The sequence below is a fragment of the Acomys russatus genome, chromosome 27 (genome assembly GCF_903995435.1).
Source record: "Acomys russatus chromosome 27, mAcoRus1.1, whole genome shotgun sequence".
Classification (NCBI taxonomy): domain Eukaryota; kingdom Metazoa; phylum Chordata; class Mammalia; order Rodentia; family Muridae; genus Acomys; species Acomys russatus.
In genome coordinates, this window is record NC_067163.1 from 54,698,270 (window position 1) to 54,718,595 (window position 20,326).

General features: G+C 43.8%; 1 protein-coding gene and 1 pseudogene across 1 annotated transcript in view; one reads left to right on the plus strand and one right to left on the minus strand.

The window, feature by feature from the left end:
- Csgalnact1 (chondroitin sulfate N-acetylgalactosaminyltransferase 1) overlaps positions 1-20,326 on the minus strand; it is an 89,257-nt gene that overhangs the window by 25,613 nt on the left and 43,318 nt on the right. Inside the window, exons 2-3 of the mRNA XM_051169520.1 lie at positions 12,008-12,224; positions 1,494-1,595 (exon numbers count right to left, since the gene is read on the minus strand). Of these exons, the coding sequence (XP_051025477.1) occupies positions 1,494-1,595; positions 12,008-12,224 (319 nt within the window). The remainder of the gene's footprint in view (positions 1-1,493; positions 1,596-12,007; positions 12,225-20,326) is intronic.
- Positions 5,420-7,909, plus strand: LOC127209793 (chondroitin sulfate synthase 1-like; annotated as a pseudogene).

A 20,326-nucleotide genomic window follows, 5' to 3' on the forward strand; every position in this document is an offset into this window, starting at 1 on the left:
CAGCAGTTGCCTGCAGTTTAGGATGCTGCCCCAATTTGGCATTGCATGTTTGAAGCTCCTGGAAAACTTTAAGAACAATTTTGTCCAGGAATGGATATTGTCAAAGATGGATATTGGGCAGAGAACATGAACCCTCACCATCTGAGTTCTCCACTGCTGAGCAGAGAGGGGAGGGGCACTGCAATGCATCGACCCGAGAAATTTCTATTTCAGTTACATTAGGGTATCCAATTATTTTATTCCATCTGATCCTCCTCACACAACGGCCTTTACTTCTTTTAACTCCTATTGCTTTAGGATAAGGGCAAACAATTTTCTTTTCTATAAAGAACCAGATAGTAAACTGTTTAGGGTTTGTTAGTCTTATAGCCATAAATAATATGTCAATCAACACACCTGCTGTAGCCAATAAAACTTGGTTTACAAAACAGATGTCTGTGGGCAATTTGGTCAGAAAGCTATAGCTGATGACCTCTGTCATTGGGATGTTTGAAATTTTAATTGTGCCCATTAACACGAGTCTGGTAACAGCGTGGGAAGAAACCCTGGACATGTTCTCCATCTTAGAAGCTTATTCCTCAACTGTCATCCATTTACCACGCAGCAGAAACTCCAAACAGACAATCCTGTCTACAACTAAACCATATGAACCTGTTCGGGCTGGTTCTGCCCCCTGAGTACTATTAAAGCCTTCAAAGCTTCACACATAGCAGAGTTGCCACGTGACTTCTCGTAGACTTCACGTAGACCACACGTCTACGGCACGCAAGCACGGAGCACGAGAGCACCATGCTGGCTTCCTCATTTGTACAGGATTTTATGGGTTATTTATCTTGGAAGAGGAAAAAAAATCCATCTTTGCTGCCTCTGAGTAACCCTGTACACTCTGCAATTGAATTGATCTGTGAGTTATAAGCATAAAACTTGAGGCCTAAAGGTTTCGGTTAAGTAATTTCTGTTCCCCTGGATGGGTTTAATCAAGGATCCTACCTCAGCCACCCCATCTGGGTGTCCCCTGATGTCTTTACTGAACAATGGATGAAAGGCAAAGATGAAAGGGTAAGAGCATTTGCTCTATGGATGAGATTTGATCTGGAGTATTGCTCTTAGACTGTCAAGCAGCGGCTGGCTTGGAGCTCACTGCACAGTTGTACTCTCCCTCAATCTGACTCTGCAAACATGAAAGCCCCGAACCCACGGAGTTGAGAGAGAACGTCTCCATTTATGCATCAGCTCCCAGAAGCCCATGTTCCGCCCCTTTACTGCAGAGGGCAGTTTGTGCCTACTGTTAAAACTCATCTCCCTGGCATCACAAAGACCAGCGTCAAGCTGACTGGTCTCCTGGGGAGGGAGGACTCTGAGTTCTCCTACGCACAGCAACAATCAGCCTCCGAGGTTATCCAGTGTTTGGTAAAACTAAGCAGATATGGGTCCAGATGTGCATAGCCATCCAGGATGCTGTGATTCCTGATATGGTGCCAGGCAGCACTTACTTGGAAGTGTTTTCAAGTATTCCTTTGACTTCGTTCATTTCTTCTTTCCCAAAGTAAACAACGGTTAGATGAACTCTCCCATCCTGTTGGATACACATCTCCCTGAAAAACAAAACACATGTATGTCTGGTCCTGTCTGCACATTTACAGGAAGACACAAACCAACGCTCTTCCTCTATCTTCCTCCTTCTTTTTCCTTAATTTTTTTAAAATAAAGTGCAAAGAGGCTTAAAGTAAACTCAACACAGAAGATTAGGGAACCCTGGTTGAACACTCAATTTTTATTTATCTTATCAGGAAAACCAATATGCTTTTAAATATACAGATGCGGTAAATAAAATATCAGATGCAAGACACCTTAGAGGCTACCTGCCATTGGATTAGCCCCCTTGGGGGGGCCGCAGGTTGTCCTGGAAAGGGTTCTTGGAAGTCTCTGGGGTATAAGACATTGGTTCTGTGTTACAGATGAGGAATCTAACGTCCAGAGAGGGTAGAACAAGAAGCTCTGTCTGTGTATGTTTCCCTTATGTAAGACAAACAGCACGGTCTTCATTACCAAGCGACCCATGGTAAACCACCACTCTCTGGTTCAGGACTATGGAAAGCCTTGGAAACGCTCAGTGTCATGAAAATTGTTGAGGGGATAGCAGTGCCTGTGTGCATCCCACCTTTCCAAGCAGGTGGGAAGAAACCTCACTCCTCATGAACTAATGAAGTCGATGAAACAACTAGACCTAAACGTTTTGATCAAAGGTTTCTGTACAACTGGACAGAACAAAGGCCTGGGAAGAGGAGCCTGGGGTAGAACGATGTGATGTAACACTGAGGGCTCTCTCCCAGCCACACTTCCTGCGGAGTCTTCACTGGCTGACAGCAAAAGCAACCACTGCCCTGTTGCTCCAATTAGCCCAGTTTATCCCTACAACCAAGTATCCCTGCACCAGCTAATTCACGGTCCTTAAACACTAGTCATGTGGCTGAGACCTCCTAGGGCCAGCTCTTTGGCTCTTGGCTGCCCTAGATCCGAGCCTCCTCAAAGCTTACGTGTTGCTTGCTATGTCCTATTCCTTCAAACACAACGTCTAGCTAATCTGCTAAGTTCTTCTGAGGGTTTGCTCTGCAAACGAATGTGTTGTGTAACTGTATGCATACATAAATGTAGATAAACATAGATATATGCATAAATATTTATGTGTACAGGCGTGTATTTATACATGTGTGTATACGTATGTAGATAATGTAACGTGGTGTTTCCCGGCAGCCAGCAGTAGAAAGATTCTGCTGGTGAGGTGGTATTTTGAGATAGTTTGGTATTTCCTGTGCCCTCCTTCCATTGTTACCATTCAAACAATGTCAACAAGACATAGACTCCAGAAATATCTTGTCCCTACTTACAGAGGTCAAATGACTAGATTTTTTTGTTGTTGTTGTTGTTGTTATTATGTCATAAGGGAAGAGCCCCATTTCTGAAGTTGCTTGGAAGCATTGGAAACAGCAGAATGTATGGTTTCTGCCCTAGGGGGACAAATGTACTTAGCAGATAAAATGAGCTCAAATAAATGCATAGAACTTTGCAAGTGTGGTAAGTTCTCAGGCTGGACTGGGTCTTGGAAGGTGAGGCCAAGAAAAAGACTTGTAGGGAAGGTCAGGCTGAGACTAAGCAACAGACATGTAAGGCTCAGCTTAGCTGCAGGTGTGCCTCTCAAAAAGGCTCGTTGCACCAAGACGCCCTGGGAAAACTTGCCAGATAATGTTTCTACTTCCTCTGACGTGGTCGGAGGAAATCATGCACACAGGCCAGGTGGCACAGAGATTGTACTTTAAAACTCTGTGTGTGTGTGCTCACGTGCAAGTGTGTGTGTATGTGTGTGTGTGTGTGAGAGAGAGAGAGAGAGAGAGAGACAGAGAGAGAGAGAGAGAGAAAGAGAGAGAGAGAGAAAGAGAGAGAGAGAGAGAGAGATGAGGGAGTCAGCGGTGCAGTGATAGCTTTGTTGCCTCTGTTTGCTGTTTTTCAATCAAGAAAGATGGATCAGGGCATCAGGGCTACCCTTTAAAAGGTCAGGTTAGGATCTCAGAAAGGGAAATCTAAGCTTGCTGTGGTGCCTGCCTCCAGCTCTCCATTTTAGGGGTTTGTGAATTCCTTCTTTCCTTCATTCGACAAGCATTTGTTGACAAAATACCACATGCTAGACCGTCTACCAGGGAGTCTTAAATAACAAGCAGGACTGGCATGTCTGGCCTGGAAGATGCTTCCCATCTCCTAGGCATGACTCACGCTACCCACAATGACACCACGCAGCGCTCCCTGAGTATGTGGCATTGTGAAGACCCCACTTCTGCTGTCTGAATGGCCTTTGTATTTTTCCAAAACCCTTTCCAGGTGACCACCCTGCCCTGGAAAGGGTATGGGAATATGTGTCATTAGACAACTGTATGTAGATGTCTTTGCGTCAGAGATAAAGGTTTTAAAGAGGAGTAACAAATGGCCGACTCATGTGGTGCATATAGACGTCTAGCTTATGCTGTTAATCATTCGTATTTGGACAGTGCTATCAATATCACAGAGGTGACAGGCCTGTTTCTGTTGGCATATTCCCGGGGACACTCTGCCGCCTTCTATTAGGTCCCCAGAGAAAATTATTAAAACAACTTGACTGAAAAGTTTGCATTTCTCAAGCTTCTCAGACATGAAAGCGTCTTAGTGTAGCTCAGGTTTGTGAGTAGTGAGCTGGCTAACTAGTTTTAAATTATTTTCCCAGAAACTTCCAGAGCCACCTTGAAGGTTCTAGGCCAAAATGGGATGAAAGAGAAAATTTCTAAAGAAAGTCAAGTAGGGCCCTCTGGATCCTTCCATTTCCCCATTCTTCCATGCATCTCTCACCTAAAGTCCCTACGAGAAGAACATTATGATGGGCGGATCCGGGCCCAGGGGTCCTGCTCAAACTATGACATCAGCCAAGGACAATACGGGCTGTAAGCTTTGAACCCCTACCCAGATCTAGCCGATGGACAGGACATTCTCCACCGTTGAGTGGAGAGTGGGGACTGACTTTCACACGAACTCTGGTGCCCCATTTCCCCTTGATGGGGAGACCTGGGGGCACTCAGAGGAAGGATAGCAGGCTACCAAGAAGAGACTTGATACCCTATGAGCATATACACAGGGAGGAGGTCCCCCTCAGTCACAGTCATAGGGGAGGGGAGTAAGGGGAAAATGGGAGGGAGGAAGAAATGGGAAGATAAAAGGGATAGGCTAACAATTGAGATGTAATATGAATAAATTAATAAAATATTTTGAAAAAGAAAGTCAATTAGATTTCCTTGATAGTACATTAAACATCATGAATGCCTTGAGAGGGATGAAAAGAGCAAGAAGGAAAAGATAAAGAACATCCAAACAAATATAACCCACCTAGGCTGAAGAGGAACTTGACAAGAAAAAGGGTTCAGTCCAGCTGGAAGCAGTCAAAATAAAAAGCAAGCAAACGTGGCACAAACAGAAAAGTTAAAAAAAAAATCATGAAGAATATTTTCCACTGAAGTCCCCCCAACTGTGCTGTGGAGAAGCAGACAACGATCTGGAGATCTGTAGCTTTTGTTACTTTGAGAGCCTTCCTGATATCAAACAAAGCACACGATGAAATAACAGACGAGCCTAAAATCCATAACGCGGATGCAGAGCCCAGCAGCCGAAGCCAAGTGTTAGCTAGCTCCAAAGGCAAAGTGAGGTGATTAGCCAGAGCAAAGAGGAGGAGGCCCTTTAAAGTGATGGCTTGTGGGCCAAGAGTGCACGTGCAAACATGACCGGACTTCAGCCAAGTTACCCTGGGAGCCTCAGGCACCCTATGATCACAAGAGGTGGGAGGATACTCATGGGCAAGGAAGTGGCACGTTAGGGCTGTAGATTTCCTATGCATGCCAACCTGATGGCAGTAAAAAGGAGCTCCCTTAAGCCCTATGACCTCCAGTATCCAAAATGGGGTCACACCTGGAGGTCCTGCAGCATCAAGACTAGAGTCATCTATATTGGTCCCAAAGGGTACGGTAGGGTTTTGATTCTTTGGAGATGGAAATACCCTGCTGGACTTCCTGCTGGCCTCGTGGATCCTTCTGCCTGGCTAGTGGGCCCACAGCATTGCCCCAGTCCCAAGGGATGCAGGCCAGGTCTGGCTGCTTCGCAGCCAGGAGGTGTGCAGGGCGATGCACACATGGGACCCACCTCCCTCATGACAGGAATTTTTTCTTCGTGGGAGTCATGACTGCCCAGAAATACCTGCAGACCCATGCTGTGGCCGCCTACATAACATGGTCCAAGACAATTCCTGGGAAAGTTGTGCTCTTCTGTAGTGAGGGTTCAAATACAGCTACACCCATTCCGATAGTGCCACTGCGGGGCAGCGATGACTCCTATCCACCCCAGAAGAAGTCCTTCATGTTCCTCAAGCGCATGCGTCATCACTACTTGGACGAGTACGAATGATTTATGAGAGCAGATGATGACGTCTATGTCAGAGGAGATCGCCTGGAGAGCTTTCTGAGAAGTTTGAATAGCAGTGAACCCCTTTTTCTCAGGCAGATGGGACTGTGCCCCACAGAAGAAATGGGGAAACTGGCCCTTAAGCCTGGAGAAAACTTCTGCATGGGGGTGGTGGGGGGCCTGGTGTGATTCTGAGCCGGGAAGTGCTTCAAAGAATGGCACCACACGTTGCCAAGTGTCTCCAGGAAATTTACACCTCCCGCGAGGACGCAGAGGTGGGAAGATGTGGCCAGAGATTCACAGGTGTGCAGTGTGTCCAGTCATATGAGGTGCAGCAGCTTTTTTTTTTTTTTTTAACGAGAATTATGAACAGAACAAGAGAGGCTACCTTAGAGATCTCCATAGTAGTAAAATCCACCAAGAAGTCACCTTACACCCCAACAAAAATGCACCCTACCAATACAGGCTACACAGTTACATGCTCAGCTGCAAGATCTCTGAGCTGCGCCATGGCACAATCCAAGGACACCGGGAAATCGTCTTAATGAGCAAGTACAGCAGCGTGAAAATCCACAAGGAAGACCTCCAGCTGGGCATCCCACCCTCCTTTATGTGCTTTCAAGGCCACCAGCGAGAGGAGATCCTGGAATGGGAGTCTCTGACAGGGAAATACTTATATTCAGCTACTGATGGCCAGCCTCCCCAGAGAGGTACGGACTCAGCACAGAGGGAGGCCTTGGATGACATTATCATGCCGGTGACGGAGATGACCATTGCCAATGCCAAGACTCAGGGGGTGGGGCGCGCATCATCGTCGACTTCAAGGAGATTCAGTGTTGGCTACCATCGTGTGAATACCATGTATGGTGCAGAATACATCCTGGACCTGCTGCTCCTATCTAAGACGCACAAAGGGAAGAAGACGACAGTCCCCGTGAAGAGGCACACATGCCTCCAACAGACTTTCAGCAACATGCAGTTCGTGGAGCACGAGGAGCGGGATGCACAGGAGCTAGCCGACAGAATCAACCGGGACTCTGGGTCCCTGCCATTCCTGTCTAATTCCCTGAAGAAGCTTATTCCCTTCCTGCTTCCTGGGTCCAAGATGGAGCCCAAAGAGCCCAAAGAAAAGAAGATCAACCCTCTGATCCCTTTGTCTGGGTGATTCAACATGTTTTTGAGGGTCATGGGAAACTTTGAGAAGACATGTCTTGTTCCAAATGAAACTGGTCATTCTGCTTTTCAACTCTGACTCCAACATGGACAACAGTGCCAAACAGGTTGAGCAGATGAGCGATTATGGAGTCAAGTACCCTGAAGCTGACTTGCAGGTTTAGCCTGTGTCTGGAGAGTCTTCAGGGGCACTGGCCTTGGAAGTAGGATCTTCCCAGTTTAATAATGAGTCTTCGCTCTCCTTCTGTGATGTCGACCTGGTGTTTGCTGCAGAACTCCTATGGGAGGTGTCGCGAGAACACAGTGCTGGGTCAGCAGATCTATTTCCCACTCATCTTTAGCCAGTATGATCCAAAGATTGTTTATAGTGGGAAGGTTCCCAGCACCCACCATTTTGCCTTTACTAAAAAAACCGGCTTCTGGAAAATCTATGGGTTTAGCACTACCTGTATTTATAAGGGAGACCGTGTCAGAGTGGGTAGCTTTGACATCTCCATCCACGGCTGAGGCCTGGAGGATGTGGACCTCTTTACCAAGGTTGTCCAGGTGGGGCTGAAGACATTCAGAAGTCAGGAGGTGGAAGCCATGCACATCCATCACCCTGTCTTCTGCGACCCCAATCTGAATCCCAAACAGTATAAAATGTGCTTGGGGTCAAAAGCATCTATGTATGGATCAACTCAGCAGTTGGCAGAAATGTGGCTAGAAAAAAAATGACCCTGGTTATAGCCAAAGTGGCAGCAATAGCTCTGCCAGGACAGCCTGATTGCAGCCCCACTGGGAAGGATGTTTCTAACTGCCTAATTTATTTTTCAAAAAAAATTTTTTTGTATGATGTTTTTGAAGTCCATAAAAGGATATATGTTCCAAGTCATTTTCATCCACAGGACTCCTTGAAGATTGAGCTTTTTGAACAAAAACTTGATCAGTGTTCGCCTTTGAAGCCATCTTGCTGAGCCGAATGTAGCACCTACATAGCACCCTGACTGGAAACACACATAACGGACAAAAGTTTTATAATAAATTTTTGGTTCTTGCTTTTTTTTTTTTTCTAGACAACTCCCCTTTCTTTATTGTCTTACGGTAAAAACGTTACGTGAACATTCCTCAGAAGTAGTATTGTGACAGAAACACAGTCACTCTGGTAAATGTTTTATGTTCTGTTGTGACTATTAACTTTGCACAAATTCTATCTTTTTACTTTTTTTTTTTTTTAACAACAGTTTTCTTTTTAGAGCCATCTTGAGTTCCAGTCACAAAGTAAGGAACAAGGAGACATGATAATAGCTGTACTGTCATTATCTCCTGGACAGATCTCCAAATTTGATTATTTCCCCCAAACTGTGCTCTACCCATGGTGGTCATTCAGGCTTTTACAAACAAGCAGGGGATGGAGAAAAGCACAGCTGTGACTGACACCTCTGTGACTCCTTGGCCTAAAGGGACCTGTCACAGAAGTCTAAGAAGGACTTGGCCCTCTCTCTGATCCTCCTCCTTTTTAGAGGGTACAGTGTTATATAGGGTGACAAAGAACGGCTGTTAGCAGTGTAATGAACACAGACTAAACAGACAAACCCCTAATGAAAGTATGAGGGGGCGTTGGGACTTTGTTCTCTTCATCCTGGGCTGTGGGTGGAGGTGGTGGCTTCAGTTTTTAATTGCTGTTTCATCCTATCTTGTTTATCTGAAATATATTTGATTTATTTAACACCCATTTTTGGGTTCTTTGCCACCTTGAGTGCCTGTCATTCGCTAGTAGTTACGTGTACCATGAGTGCAGTGAGAATGTTTTGTTTGCAGTAAACTGATCTCCAAAGATTTCTTTTTGAAAACACTTTTTCCTCATCTGTAATTTTTACATTCCCTTCTTACTAAATATTAAGTGTTCTTTGATAATTTTGGTGCTCGTGAGTTTTGGGGACAAAAGTTAAATGAATCTTTTATTACATCAGAATGTTGTTTTTTTTTAAACTCACAGATCAAATGTGCCTTAATAATTTGCTTCCATTTAGATTTCAAACAGTTGATAGATTTGCCATTTTAATATACGGTGTTGGAGATCTGCTTATTTGTAAATAGCCTATTGCACATTTGAACAAATAAACCAGTGGACAGCATTTTTCTATTGTACCTTGAAGACTCATTTTATCTCATAATTTTTGTGTTAGTTGAAGACTTGAAGTACATTTGAAGAGGAAAACACTGATACACACACACACACACATACACACACACAGAGAAAGAGAGAGAAAAATTCACCCTCTTTTGGTCTCTCATTAGAAAACAAATAGGCTTCTTGGGAATATAATATGATATAATATAACACAATGTAATGTAATATAATATATGCTAAAACAAAAACTAACACATCAGAATTGGACAAAACATACGAACAGAAGAAAAAGAGCCTACGAGAAAGCACAGGAACTAGAGAGTACTCATCTCACACTCAGGAATCCCACAGAAACACTAAACTGGAAGCCATAACATATATTCAAAGAACCTGTAGGGTAAAAAGAGAGAAGGAAATATAGATATAGCAAAAATAAAAATAAGATATTTTTTAAAGGAGGGGCCCTGAGATGACATCATAAATCAAGGAACTTCCAAAGATGACATTGAGTTAACTTCCTGTTGGCCATCTACTACTGGGCATGCAGCCTGCCCTCAACAGTAGTTTGTTTCCCCACTGAGACTCCCTAGGAAGAAAATTAATTTCTATGTACAAATGGTTATAAATTGGAGATTGCTTCTGAGCTAGGGATGGAGGCATGGATCCACTTCTCCTTACATGTCTAGGAACTCAGCTGGTGCAGACCACTGCAGGCCCTGTGCATCCTGCCTCAATCTCTGTGGCCTCACGTGTGCATTAATCTTGTTTATTCAGAGGGCATTACTTTCTTAGTGTCCTTCATCTCCTATGTCTCTTATATGCTTTCTGCCTCCTTTTCTCTGTGGGATCCCCTGAGCCCCAAGAGGATGGATTTGATATCCCCTTTCGGGATGACTGTGCCAAGGTTTTTCCCTTTCTGCATAATGCCTGTCTGTTGGTCTCTATGTTTGTTCCCATTTGTAGGAGGAAACTTTTCTGATGATGGCTAAACAACATAGTGATTTATGAGCACAGCAGGGGGTTATCAGGTGAATTTTATTGCTACTTTTTTTTAGAACAATATTTGTTTTCTATGTCCCTGGACTATCTAGTCTCAGGTCCTTGGTCATCCAAGCAGTGCCAGGTATGGGTTCCATCTCCTGTAGCAGGCCTTCAGTCAAACCAGATACTAGTTGGTTAGTCCCATAAACTGTATCACTGTTGCACTAGCACATCTTTCAGGCAGGACACCATTGCAGACGTGTTTAAGTTTCTCTTTTGGTAGTACGCAGAGTGCCCTCCTGTACCAAAGATGCTAGGACATAGGGATGAAGGCTCTATGTAGGCACCAGCTCATCTGCTCTGTGTTCAGTGAGTTGTGTAGCAATGTGTTGTCTTTAGCAATGGGGTCTTGCCATTTACTTGCGGAAAGCAACCCAATTGTCTTGGAAACAGGTTGGATTCTCTGGGCGTTCCCATGGGATGCCTTTGGCCTACTTGATCAGACTTTAAATTTAGGGGTAGAAAAGTACTTTTTCCCTGCTATGCTTGGTGACTTGCTTTATTATTATGTTTTAGTTAATCCGTTTGGACCTTGATCTGAAATGTCGTCTTTCTACCATGCTCCTATATAAGATAAATACTCTAGGAACTCATGATTTCACACCCCAGTTTTTCAGAGGCCTCTACACACCCAGCAACTCCTTGACTGCACATCAGATGCCCGTTCAGCCTCTGCCCCAGTGCCCACCTGCTCGGGGACTCAGTCTTTGCATGCACTATACTTTGCAGGGCCCTGGCTCTCAGGTGTAGCTTCCGTGTTCCAGTACCAGATGACCGTAATGGTCTCTTCAAGGATGATTTGATCCTGTTAGAAATAGCCTAATTACAGCTGACTACTCCTGTGCTCATGACCTAGAACTTAGAGAGCTGCCAATCACATTCTTCTACGGAACACTGCAGCTCCGTAATAATATGAACTCAACAATAAGAGATTTTAAAATCGGCTAAATTTTTCAGGATTTATAACTGGAAAAAAATAAGCTGGCTACTGTCCGTCCATATGCAAATTCCATACATAAAAGATAATGAGACCCACTGTGCTTGGTAGAGGGTTTCCAATCACAAAGCACCAATTCCACCAGTGCACCCTGGGATAAAAAGATCCACTTACTGGGTATCTATAAAAATGTGTCCCTGAAGCCTTCCTGTCATAGGTTTAAAATTAGCTTCTTAGAGTGTGTGGCTTAGAATAAGAAATAGACTGTGATTCAACCCAGTCCACCACATGCAGCTGAAGCAGGACAGCAAATGAAGCCAGTCTTCTGCTGAGCCAGGGCCTCTTTGTCACCCAGGGTCATCGCTGCTGTGGGTTTTGTCACCACTAGCCAGCTCCTGCCTATTCCTGATGATTTTGAACTTTATTTGCTTGCCTCTGAGAATGGCATTTCTGCCTGATGGATCCAGGCTCAAGTCAGAATTGAAGGTAACAGGTGCAGCCCTGGTTTATCAGGTCAGACCTGAAGGTGACAGGTGCAGTGCCATTTATCTTTGCAGATGCTGTTGACAGCCAGCCCATCCTTGCTAGACTTTCCTTCCTACGAAAATATACTTAAGCAAGGATGTTTCTAATTGTGTTAAGGAAGGCCAAATACGAATGGCACATTTCACATGAGGAGAGATGAGAACAGAGAGGAGGAGCCTTCATCCATTGCAGTGGAAATGAAGGCGTGCTGACAGGAAACGGGCAGGGGGCAGTGTAAACAAACCGACCTGAAGTTCTGCATGAAGTGCCGGAACTTGTCCACCCTCCTCGCTAGGGGCACGATAATGTTGATAAGGGTGTCGGCCATGTTGAGTTTTTCCTTTTTCACCTTCATGATGGGGCCAAAGGGTCGAAATAGGACAAGTCGTTGGAATTCATGTTTGTGGTCCCCTTTGAACGTGAGCTCATACAAGGTGCCTTTATCCCTTTCTGTTCGGTAAATCCCTGTGGAGCAAAACAAGGAAAGGCGGTTTCAGGAAAATAAGTGTTGACTAGTCAGTATCTTTCTATAATGAAAATCTACCATGAATGCCTTTACGTTTTATATGCCATTATTAAGAACCTCAAAATACACTTAATATTTGAAATGAAATAAAAACCTATCAGTCTAAAAATCCATTATGAAACCCTCATAAAGCCACAGGAATTTAACATTAGATAAAAAACGATTAATATATTTAGAAGCATGGAAGACTATTAGGAATGTTGATATAATCTATGTTAGAATGTGTTCTGTTTTGTTTTGTTTTGTTTTCCAAGACAGAATTTTTTTGTATGGCCTTGGCTGTCCTAGACTCGCTTTGCAGACCAGGCTGGCCTCGAACTCACAGAGATCTGCCTGCCTCTGCCTCCCTGAGTGCTGGGATTACAGGCGTGCACCACTGTGCCTGGCTGTGTTCTTTACTTCTCTTGCATACATTTTATAATAAAATTAGGATATGTTTATTTAACTTCGAAGTGCTTTAAAATTATCTCTTTGAAATGATAGTCATTTCAAGTGAAATAGTTACTGTGATTTATACGGGCATCTTGGAAGAAAATCGGTCTAGAAACATGAGTCCCTCCCCACCTCAAAGCTTCCGAAAGCATTAAGACGATAGTCAAGGTATCCAGTGTGATGGGCAGGCACACATCATATTTAGTCTAGTATCTTTCTACCTCTACGCAGTGTGATTAAAAATCTTAGAATATGTGTGTTCAAGGATAAAAGCCTAAGTTAAAAGTCTGGCCCCAAGTTTGTACTGGGGAAAACTACTCCACCGCAGGCCGATTACTACTTGAAGGCTTGCCTGGGCTGGAGTGAGTTCAAGGCCAATCTTCATTACTTAGTGAATCACTAAAGTAGCTCAGGGGTAGAGCACTTGGTTAGCATGTGCAAGGCCCAGGGTTCAACTTTCACCACCACCAGCGAAAAGCTGAGGTGTGCATCAATAGATCCCAACAGTGCGTGACACATAGTGAAGACTTCATGTATGCTCTCCATCATCTTTACCCTCCCTACTTCCAACAGTTCTGGTAAAACACGGCATATTAAGAAGGAATAGCCAAGAAGGAAGAGAAACAAGGAAAAGTTTATTTCTGTTGCTTTCAATCTGTGCGGAGCATCACTTGTGGGGCTGAAGATGCAGCCTCACCAGCTCACTCAGCTTTCAGGAGGATGCTCCTTCAGGTCAACTTGATAGAACTGCCCCCATCTAAAGACCAAACAACCCTCTAGGCCCACTTTCTCATCTAGGCCTACTTTCTTTCCTAGGATCACTGGCATTGTATGTGTCTTTCATATATCTCTCCTTTCATACATTACATTTATTTATTTACATATGTATGTGTGCATGTATGTATGTATGTATGTATGTATGTATGTATGTATGTGTATTTACCCCTCATACATTACATCCTGACTCCAGCCTCTCTTCCCTCCTCTCCTTCCAATCACTTCTCACCTCCCCTTTCCCACAGATTTGCCCCTACTCTGTTTTCCTTCAGAAAAGAACAGGTCTCCCAGGGATATCAACCAAATACAGCATAATAAGTTACAACAAGACTAGGTACAAACCCTCACACTAAGGCTAGGCAAAGCAACCCAGCAGGAGGAAAAGGGTCCCAAGAACAGGTGAACGAGTCAGAGGCAACCCCATTCTCATTGTTAGAAATCCTACAAGAACACCAAGCTACACAATCATAAAGTATATGCAGGGGACCTAGCGCAAACCCATACATGGCCTGTGATTGTCCCCTCAGTCTCTGTGAGCCCCTATGAGCCATGCTCATTGATTCTACGAGCCAAGTTCTCCTATGTCCTTGACCCCTCTGGCTTCTACAATCCTTTCTCCCCCTGTGCTGCTGGATTCCTTGAGCTCGGCCTAATGTTTGGCTGTAGGTGTCTGCCTCTGCTTCCATCAGTTGCTGGATGAAGCCTAATGACTATTGGGCTTGGCACCAATCTATGAGTATAGCAGAATATCATTAGGAATCATTCCATTTGGCTTTTTTTCTCTAGGCATGGTTTTATTTGAGGTCTCTGAGATATCCAGCCTCTGGTTCCTAGCCATCAAGGCAGTTACAGGTATAGGTTCCCTCTCTTGGTATGAGTCTCAAGTTGGACTAGCCATTGGTTGGTTACTCCCACAAGTTCTGGGCCACCAGTGCCCCAGCCCATGTTGCAGACAAGAAAAATGGCAAGGAAAAGGTTTTGTAACTGGGTTTGTGTCCCAGACACACGACTAGAAGTCTTGCCTGGTTACAGAAGATGGCCAGTTCAGGCTTCACCTCCCCATTACTAGGAGCCTTTCCTAGGGTCACCCTCATACATTCCAGGCAAGCGATGTCCTACTACACTAGGTTTCCACATTGCCCCCTCCCAAAGCCCACTCATCTCTCCCAATACCTCTCTTCCTCCATCTCTCTGTCCTCTCCTGCCCGATTCTTTCTCTTCTCAGTCCCACCTGCCCCCAGTCCACCTGAAAAATCTATTTTATTTCCCCTAAAGGCAGACAAAGAAATGTTAGAAACACTCAACAAATGAGGAGAGAAACTCTTATTTTTGATTTCCGCCATTTTCCCCATTCCACATTTTCATTTTATGCTTAAGCCTCACAGTAGATGAACATGCACCTCCTAACCTCTGATTAGCCACAGAAATCAGTCTTTGAGCGAATGTGCTGGCCGGCAGTGAGTTGCAGCTCCTCAGGGCATCTCATACGCCACCACCGTGCTGTTTCTCTTTTCTTCCTCACTCCTCTTTGTTTCTTTTGTGGGAAACATGTATCTTCCTCACGCACATTGCCAAGTTCTTTTCTTTGTTCTTTGACTTCTGGGAGGTTTTTCATCCTAGAGTTCTGGTCTTGTAGCCTCTTTGATTTCATTCAAAGCTTAGACCTCTCCGAGGTACAGAAAAGAGTCTGCTGCTGTGAATTGTCAATGTGGCCTCATTTCTCACAGTCATCCAATGGGCCTGACTTGAGACTCAAAAGGCACAGTGTACTAGGCAGTGAGCGCGGGCGACTGAAGGAATCCGTTCTTGTCTGAAGCCTGTGCTACTTCCTAGATTATCAAAATGGAACACCCCACTCTACTACCCCCAGTGTCAGGGATGCTGGGAGAATGGCTGAGCTCCTGCTGGGAAAACACTCAGCATCTTTCTGCAGCCAGTCAACGAAGAGAGGAAAAGGTATATTCCTTTGGAGGCTCCAAGGATTTCTTTGAAAACATCAAATAGGTCCTTCAAAGTCTGTTATTTTTTTCAGCAATTAGTCCCACGTGAGCAAACAAGCCTCTAATGATGTCTATAGCATCTGGCTAGATAACTTGTTTTTAATTACTATTTTTTATTAATTTATTCTTGTTACATCTCAATGGTTATCCCATCCCTTGTATCCTCCCATTCCTCCCTCCCTCCCATTCTCCTCTTACTCCCCTTCCCTATGACTGTGACTGAGGGGGACCTGCTCCCCCTTTATATGCTCATAGGGCATCAAGTCTCTTCTTGGCAGCCTGCTGTCCTTCCTCTGAGTGTCACCAGATCTCCCCCTCAAGGGGACATAGTCAAATATGAGGCACCAGAGTACGTGTAAAAGTCATACCCCACTCTCCACTCAACTGTGGAGAATGTCCTAGATAACTTTTTACTCAGTCCAAGTGATGCTCCGATGCCACACAGGTATATCTACACATTTGAGCAGTTCTTTAGGTTGGTGGCTGAGCCTTGACAAATGCCTTTGTTATTTCACGACAGTATTGCACCTACCCATCCATAATCCTGCAAAAGGCCGTCGAGAGTAGAACTCGCAGCTAAAACCATACAGGGAAGTGAGGGGTGCTGTAGGCTGATCGACTGCTTGCAAGAGGAACCAAATTTGATCCCCAGGGCTCATGTAAAAAAAAAAAAAAAAAGCGAAGGGTGGTTGCTCCTGCTTAGATCATTACACGTATAAACCTCATTTTCGATGCCTTACCTACATCTATTTTAAATTCATTATTTAAAACCCTCCTCACCCTGAGATTCACACTTGCTACCCAGCCACCACCACCAAGAACCTACCCTTGCATAGTCAGGAGAAGCCACCACAGTTTGCCTTGTGCTAATTCAAAGGACAGTGCCTAATGGGACCCTTTGCCCTGTGGACTCTTCAGTATCAATACCCAAAGGGCTGTAGAGAAAGAGGACAGGAGCATCCAGAGGCAGGGGTGGGTTTGCTTTGTTTTCTTTTTGTTTTTGTTTTTGTTTAACATAACACATAGCCAACACAGAACATAGGGCCACAGGGTAGACATCCCTACGTGGGAAACTCAAAATGTAAAGTCAACAATGCTCACAAGTTTTGCATTTTAAGCCATTTTCAACTTTATATTTTCTGACCTAGTTGGTAAAAACGTCTGCAAATAAAATCTAAAATCCTCCAAAAATCTGAACCATGTCTTGTGCCAATCATTCCAGATTAGAAAAAAAAAAATGGTACTTGTGGGCTGTCACAATATAGTCATTTTACTATTACGCAAATTAAACATAAGGATAAGACTTCTGTAGTTGCAGCTTGGATCTTGTCTAGAGACACCTCTGCTGTCTGCTTTCCTTGCTTTGGGTTTCATGTTTTCAGCTCTCTGTGCAATTATTTTCTTACTCAGGGCCCAGGTCTATGACCCTCAGCTAAGAAGGTAATCCCTGAGAAAGAAACAACTCCACCATCTGCTGTCTGTTCCCTCCCTCTCCCTCTTCTTCTACCCACCACCGCCTTCTCTCATGATGGAAATGAAACCTGTGACCTATCAACGCAGACTAAATACTGTTCTACCATCTAGCCACACTCCCAAGTCTGTTCCTTGCTGGTCTTCTCCCTTCTCTACATGTTATGTCACCTTGGAAATCATAGTGACAAGGGATAAGGGATGTGCCACTTCTTGCCATCACCCGACGTGAGTATACATAAAATGACCAATGCTGAACGCTGGCTGAGCACATGTAGACTTCCACAAACCTCTCACCATCTAAACACCATCTACTCCCTCTGCGTTCATCCCCATCTTTCCAGCCTTCCTGCTTGGAAGCCGGGACTCTCACCTAGAACCAGGTCTGTTACCTAGATATTTAGCTGTAATCAAATGCTGACCAAAATCTTGGCCTCCAGGTTTCAATTCACATTACACTCATCTTTTGTTCTTTTTTAAAATTTTTATTGATTTATTCATATTACATCTCAATGGTTATCCCATCCCTTGAATCCTCCCATTCCTCCCTCCCTCCCATTTTCCCCTTAGTCCCCTCCCCTATGACTGTGACTGAGGGGGACTTCCTCCCTCTGTATATACTCATAGGATATCAAGTGTCTTCTTGGCAGCCTGCTATTCTTCCTCTGAGTGCCACCAGGCCTCCCCATCCAGGAGGCGTGGTCAAATTTGGGACACCAGAGTTCCTGTGAAAGTCAGACCCCACTCTCCACTCAACTATGGCACCAGCCAAGGACAATACGTGCAGTAAACTTCAAACTCCTACCCAGATCTAGCCAATGGACAGGTCATCTTTTGTTCTTTAACCTGCTTATAATAGCATTCTAATTCTGTCCTTGACTCCCCATCTCCCCATAATCTGCAGAATAAGCAGCATCAATGGCACATTGTAGCTTCAAGACCCAATGTCACATCATGGCTTCAAGACCCAATGCCACATTATGGCTTCAAGATCCTCTAGTAAGGCAAGAAGGATGATTAGCAAATGCCTTACATCAACACATACAATGACCAGAAAACTAGCTTTAATTGTTCTGTGCATCCCACACACCTCATACAATTATAATGTTAGAACTGTATAATACTTGTGAGAAATTATGTTTTCAGAACAAAATAACCAGCTGGATCAGACCTGACAGGAATCATTCCTCTCAGCATGATGTACACTGACATCCTGCATCCTCCTAGTTCCAGCCCAGGATGATTCTGTTGCTTTTACTCATCAGCGTTGGACAGCTTCCTGGACAACACTGTAGAAAACTTCTGATCCAATTTGGACCACCATTTCAATCTCCTACTAAGCCTAGAATCTCTCAACATTTAGAAACTGAATCACAAATGCAATCACTAGATTGCTTAACCATTCTCTCCAATGTAGGGTGGCCCACTCCAAGGTATTATGTGCCCCAATTGAACCTGAAGAAACCTTAAGAGAACGATGCCCCATTCTCTCAAAGGGGGGTGTTGTATAGGTTGCTGTTTGCTCACTTGATCTACAAATGCTTATTCTCATTGGGATGTGATCATAAGTCATTATTGGTCTTATACAGAGAAGTTAGGGAAAACACAGGAACATCTCTCTTTGTCTTTATCGTAGACAAGGAGATGGGAGCTGAAAAGAAAGAAAGGGAGATTTAGAAGGAGGATAGAACAAAAGCTAGATGATTGAACCTACTCCTTAACTCAAGGCCTTAATTGTTACTTATAATGAAGGTTATGTCTAAGTCATTGCTATAGAATTTAGTATATTGATACAAAACATGGGCATGTCAAATACTTGGCAGATTTTAACACAAGAATATATATCCTAAGCATAACAGATAGATATGACTCTATAAATATATGAGGTAAATTAGGTGAATAAGGTCTTCAAAAGCCTCAGAGACACACAGAATATGGCATTTAAAGTTGTTCTCACAATCCTAAATGTCTTTGACAACAAGCCAAGTTAACTCCTGGCAACACCCAGCTGACCTCAAAGAAGATGATGAGCATCAAAGAGCCTCCTTATGGAGATGGCTTCAAAGGTGGCAAAATAGCCACTGGGGAAATGTCCTCATTCCTGCCACAAATAGAATCTGTCTAAAAATGGGCTACTTAGATGCAGGCAGCATCGACAACCGCACTCTGACAAGTCAGGGTAAGCAAGTCCTCAATTGTTCCTGCCCTGCAAACAAGTCTGGCAGAGATATTAGGCCAGAAAGCTGAAGATGAGGCTCCATCGTTATAAAGTGTATTGGCTGACTGGTCAGGCAGTAAGCTGTCTTAAGTCAATTTGTACATTTTGGAAGCTGCTAACCCACACTGCTGATTCACTCAGCAATTTAAGTTTTATTCCCTCTCAAGTCTCTGAGGGGCATTGAAGACAAGATAGTATAGTTTTACAACCAAGTTTAGTTGATTAGGGGACAAGATCATTTTAGATCAAGATAAAGAAGTTAAGCTATTAGAGTTGAGATAGGATAAATATTGAATCACATTCGGAAATTTAGACCCAACAAGACAGGAAAAACACTTACTTCAAACGAGATGAATGCAGATGGCCAAGTCACCATGAATGTAACATGTATAGAACTCATTATTCTCATGATTGTCACATGGTTCTCCCTGCTATGTGTAGTTTGTCTTATACATGTGTAATTAAAAAAAAAAGTATTTTTAAAAAAAGATCCTCCATAGTCTGGCACCAATCTGCTGTCATAATACTGTTTTTTGTCACTGCCTCAGGTGCTGTCTGGGCTGTAGTCAAACTGATTTATACTGATGACAAGGAGCCTCTCTTCCCCACTGAGAATATAGAAGGAACCCTTGTACACTCTCAGTGGGAACGTAAAATGGTATAAGTGCTGTGGGAAAAAGTTAGGAAGTCCCTCATAGTTAAATATAGGTTCACAGCCACGTGATTTACAATAGCTAAGAGAAACAACCCAAATTGTCACTGAGAGATGGGTAAACAAAATGTGGTACATGAATACAATGGGAAATTAGTCAACATGAAAAAGGAGTGTAATTTGACACGTACTACAAGGGTGGATTTTGAGAGCACTGTGTTAAGTGAAATACGCTAGTCACACAGTAAGAAATACTACCTAATGTTACTTTTATAAGGCTCCCCAAAACAGTTAAAATAATAGAAATAGAAAGTAGAATGGAGGTGTCCAGGAGACAGGGGAGTGACAAGTGAGGACTTAGTGGTTCATAGATAGCATTGTGGGGTTTCTTTGTTCTGTTTTGTTTTGTTTTTTACTGTTAGTGATTGAACTCAGGGCCTTGTATATGCTAGGAAAGCAATCTAACACTAAACTAAATCCCAAACCCTATTT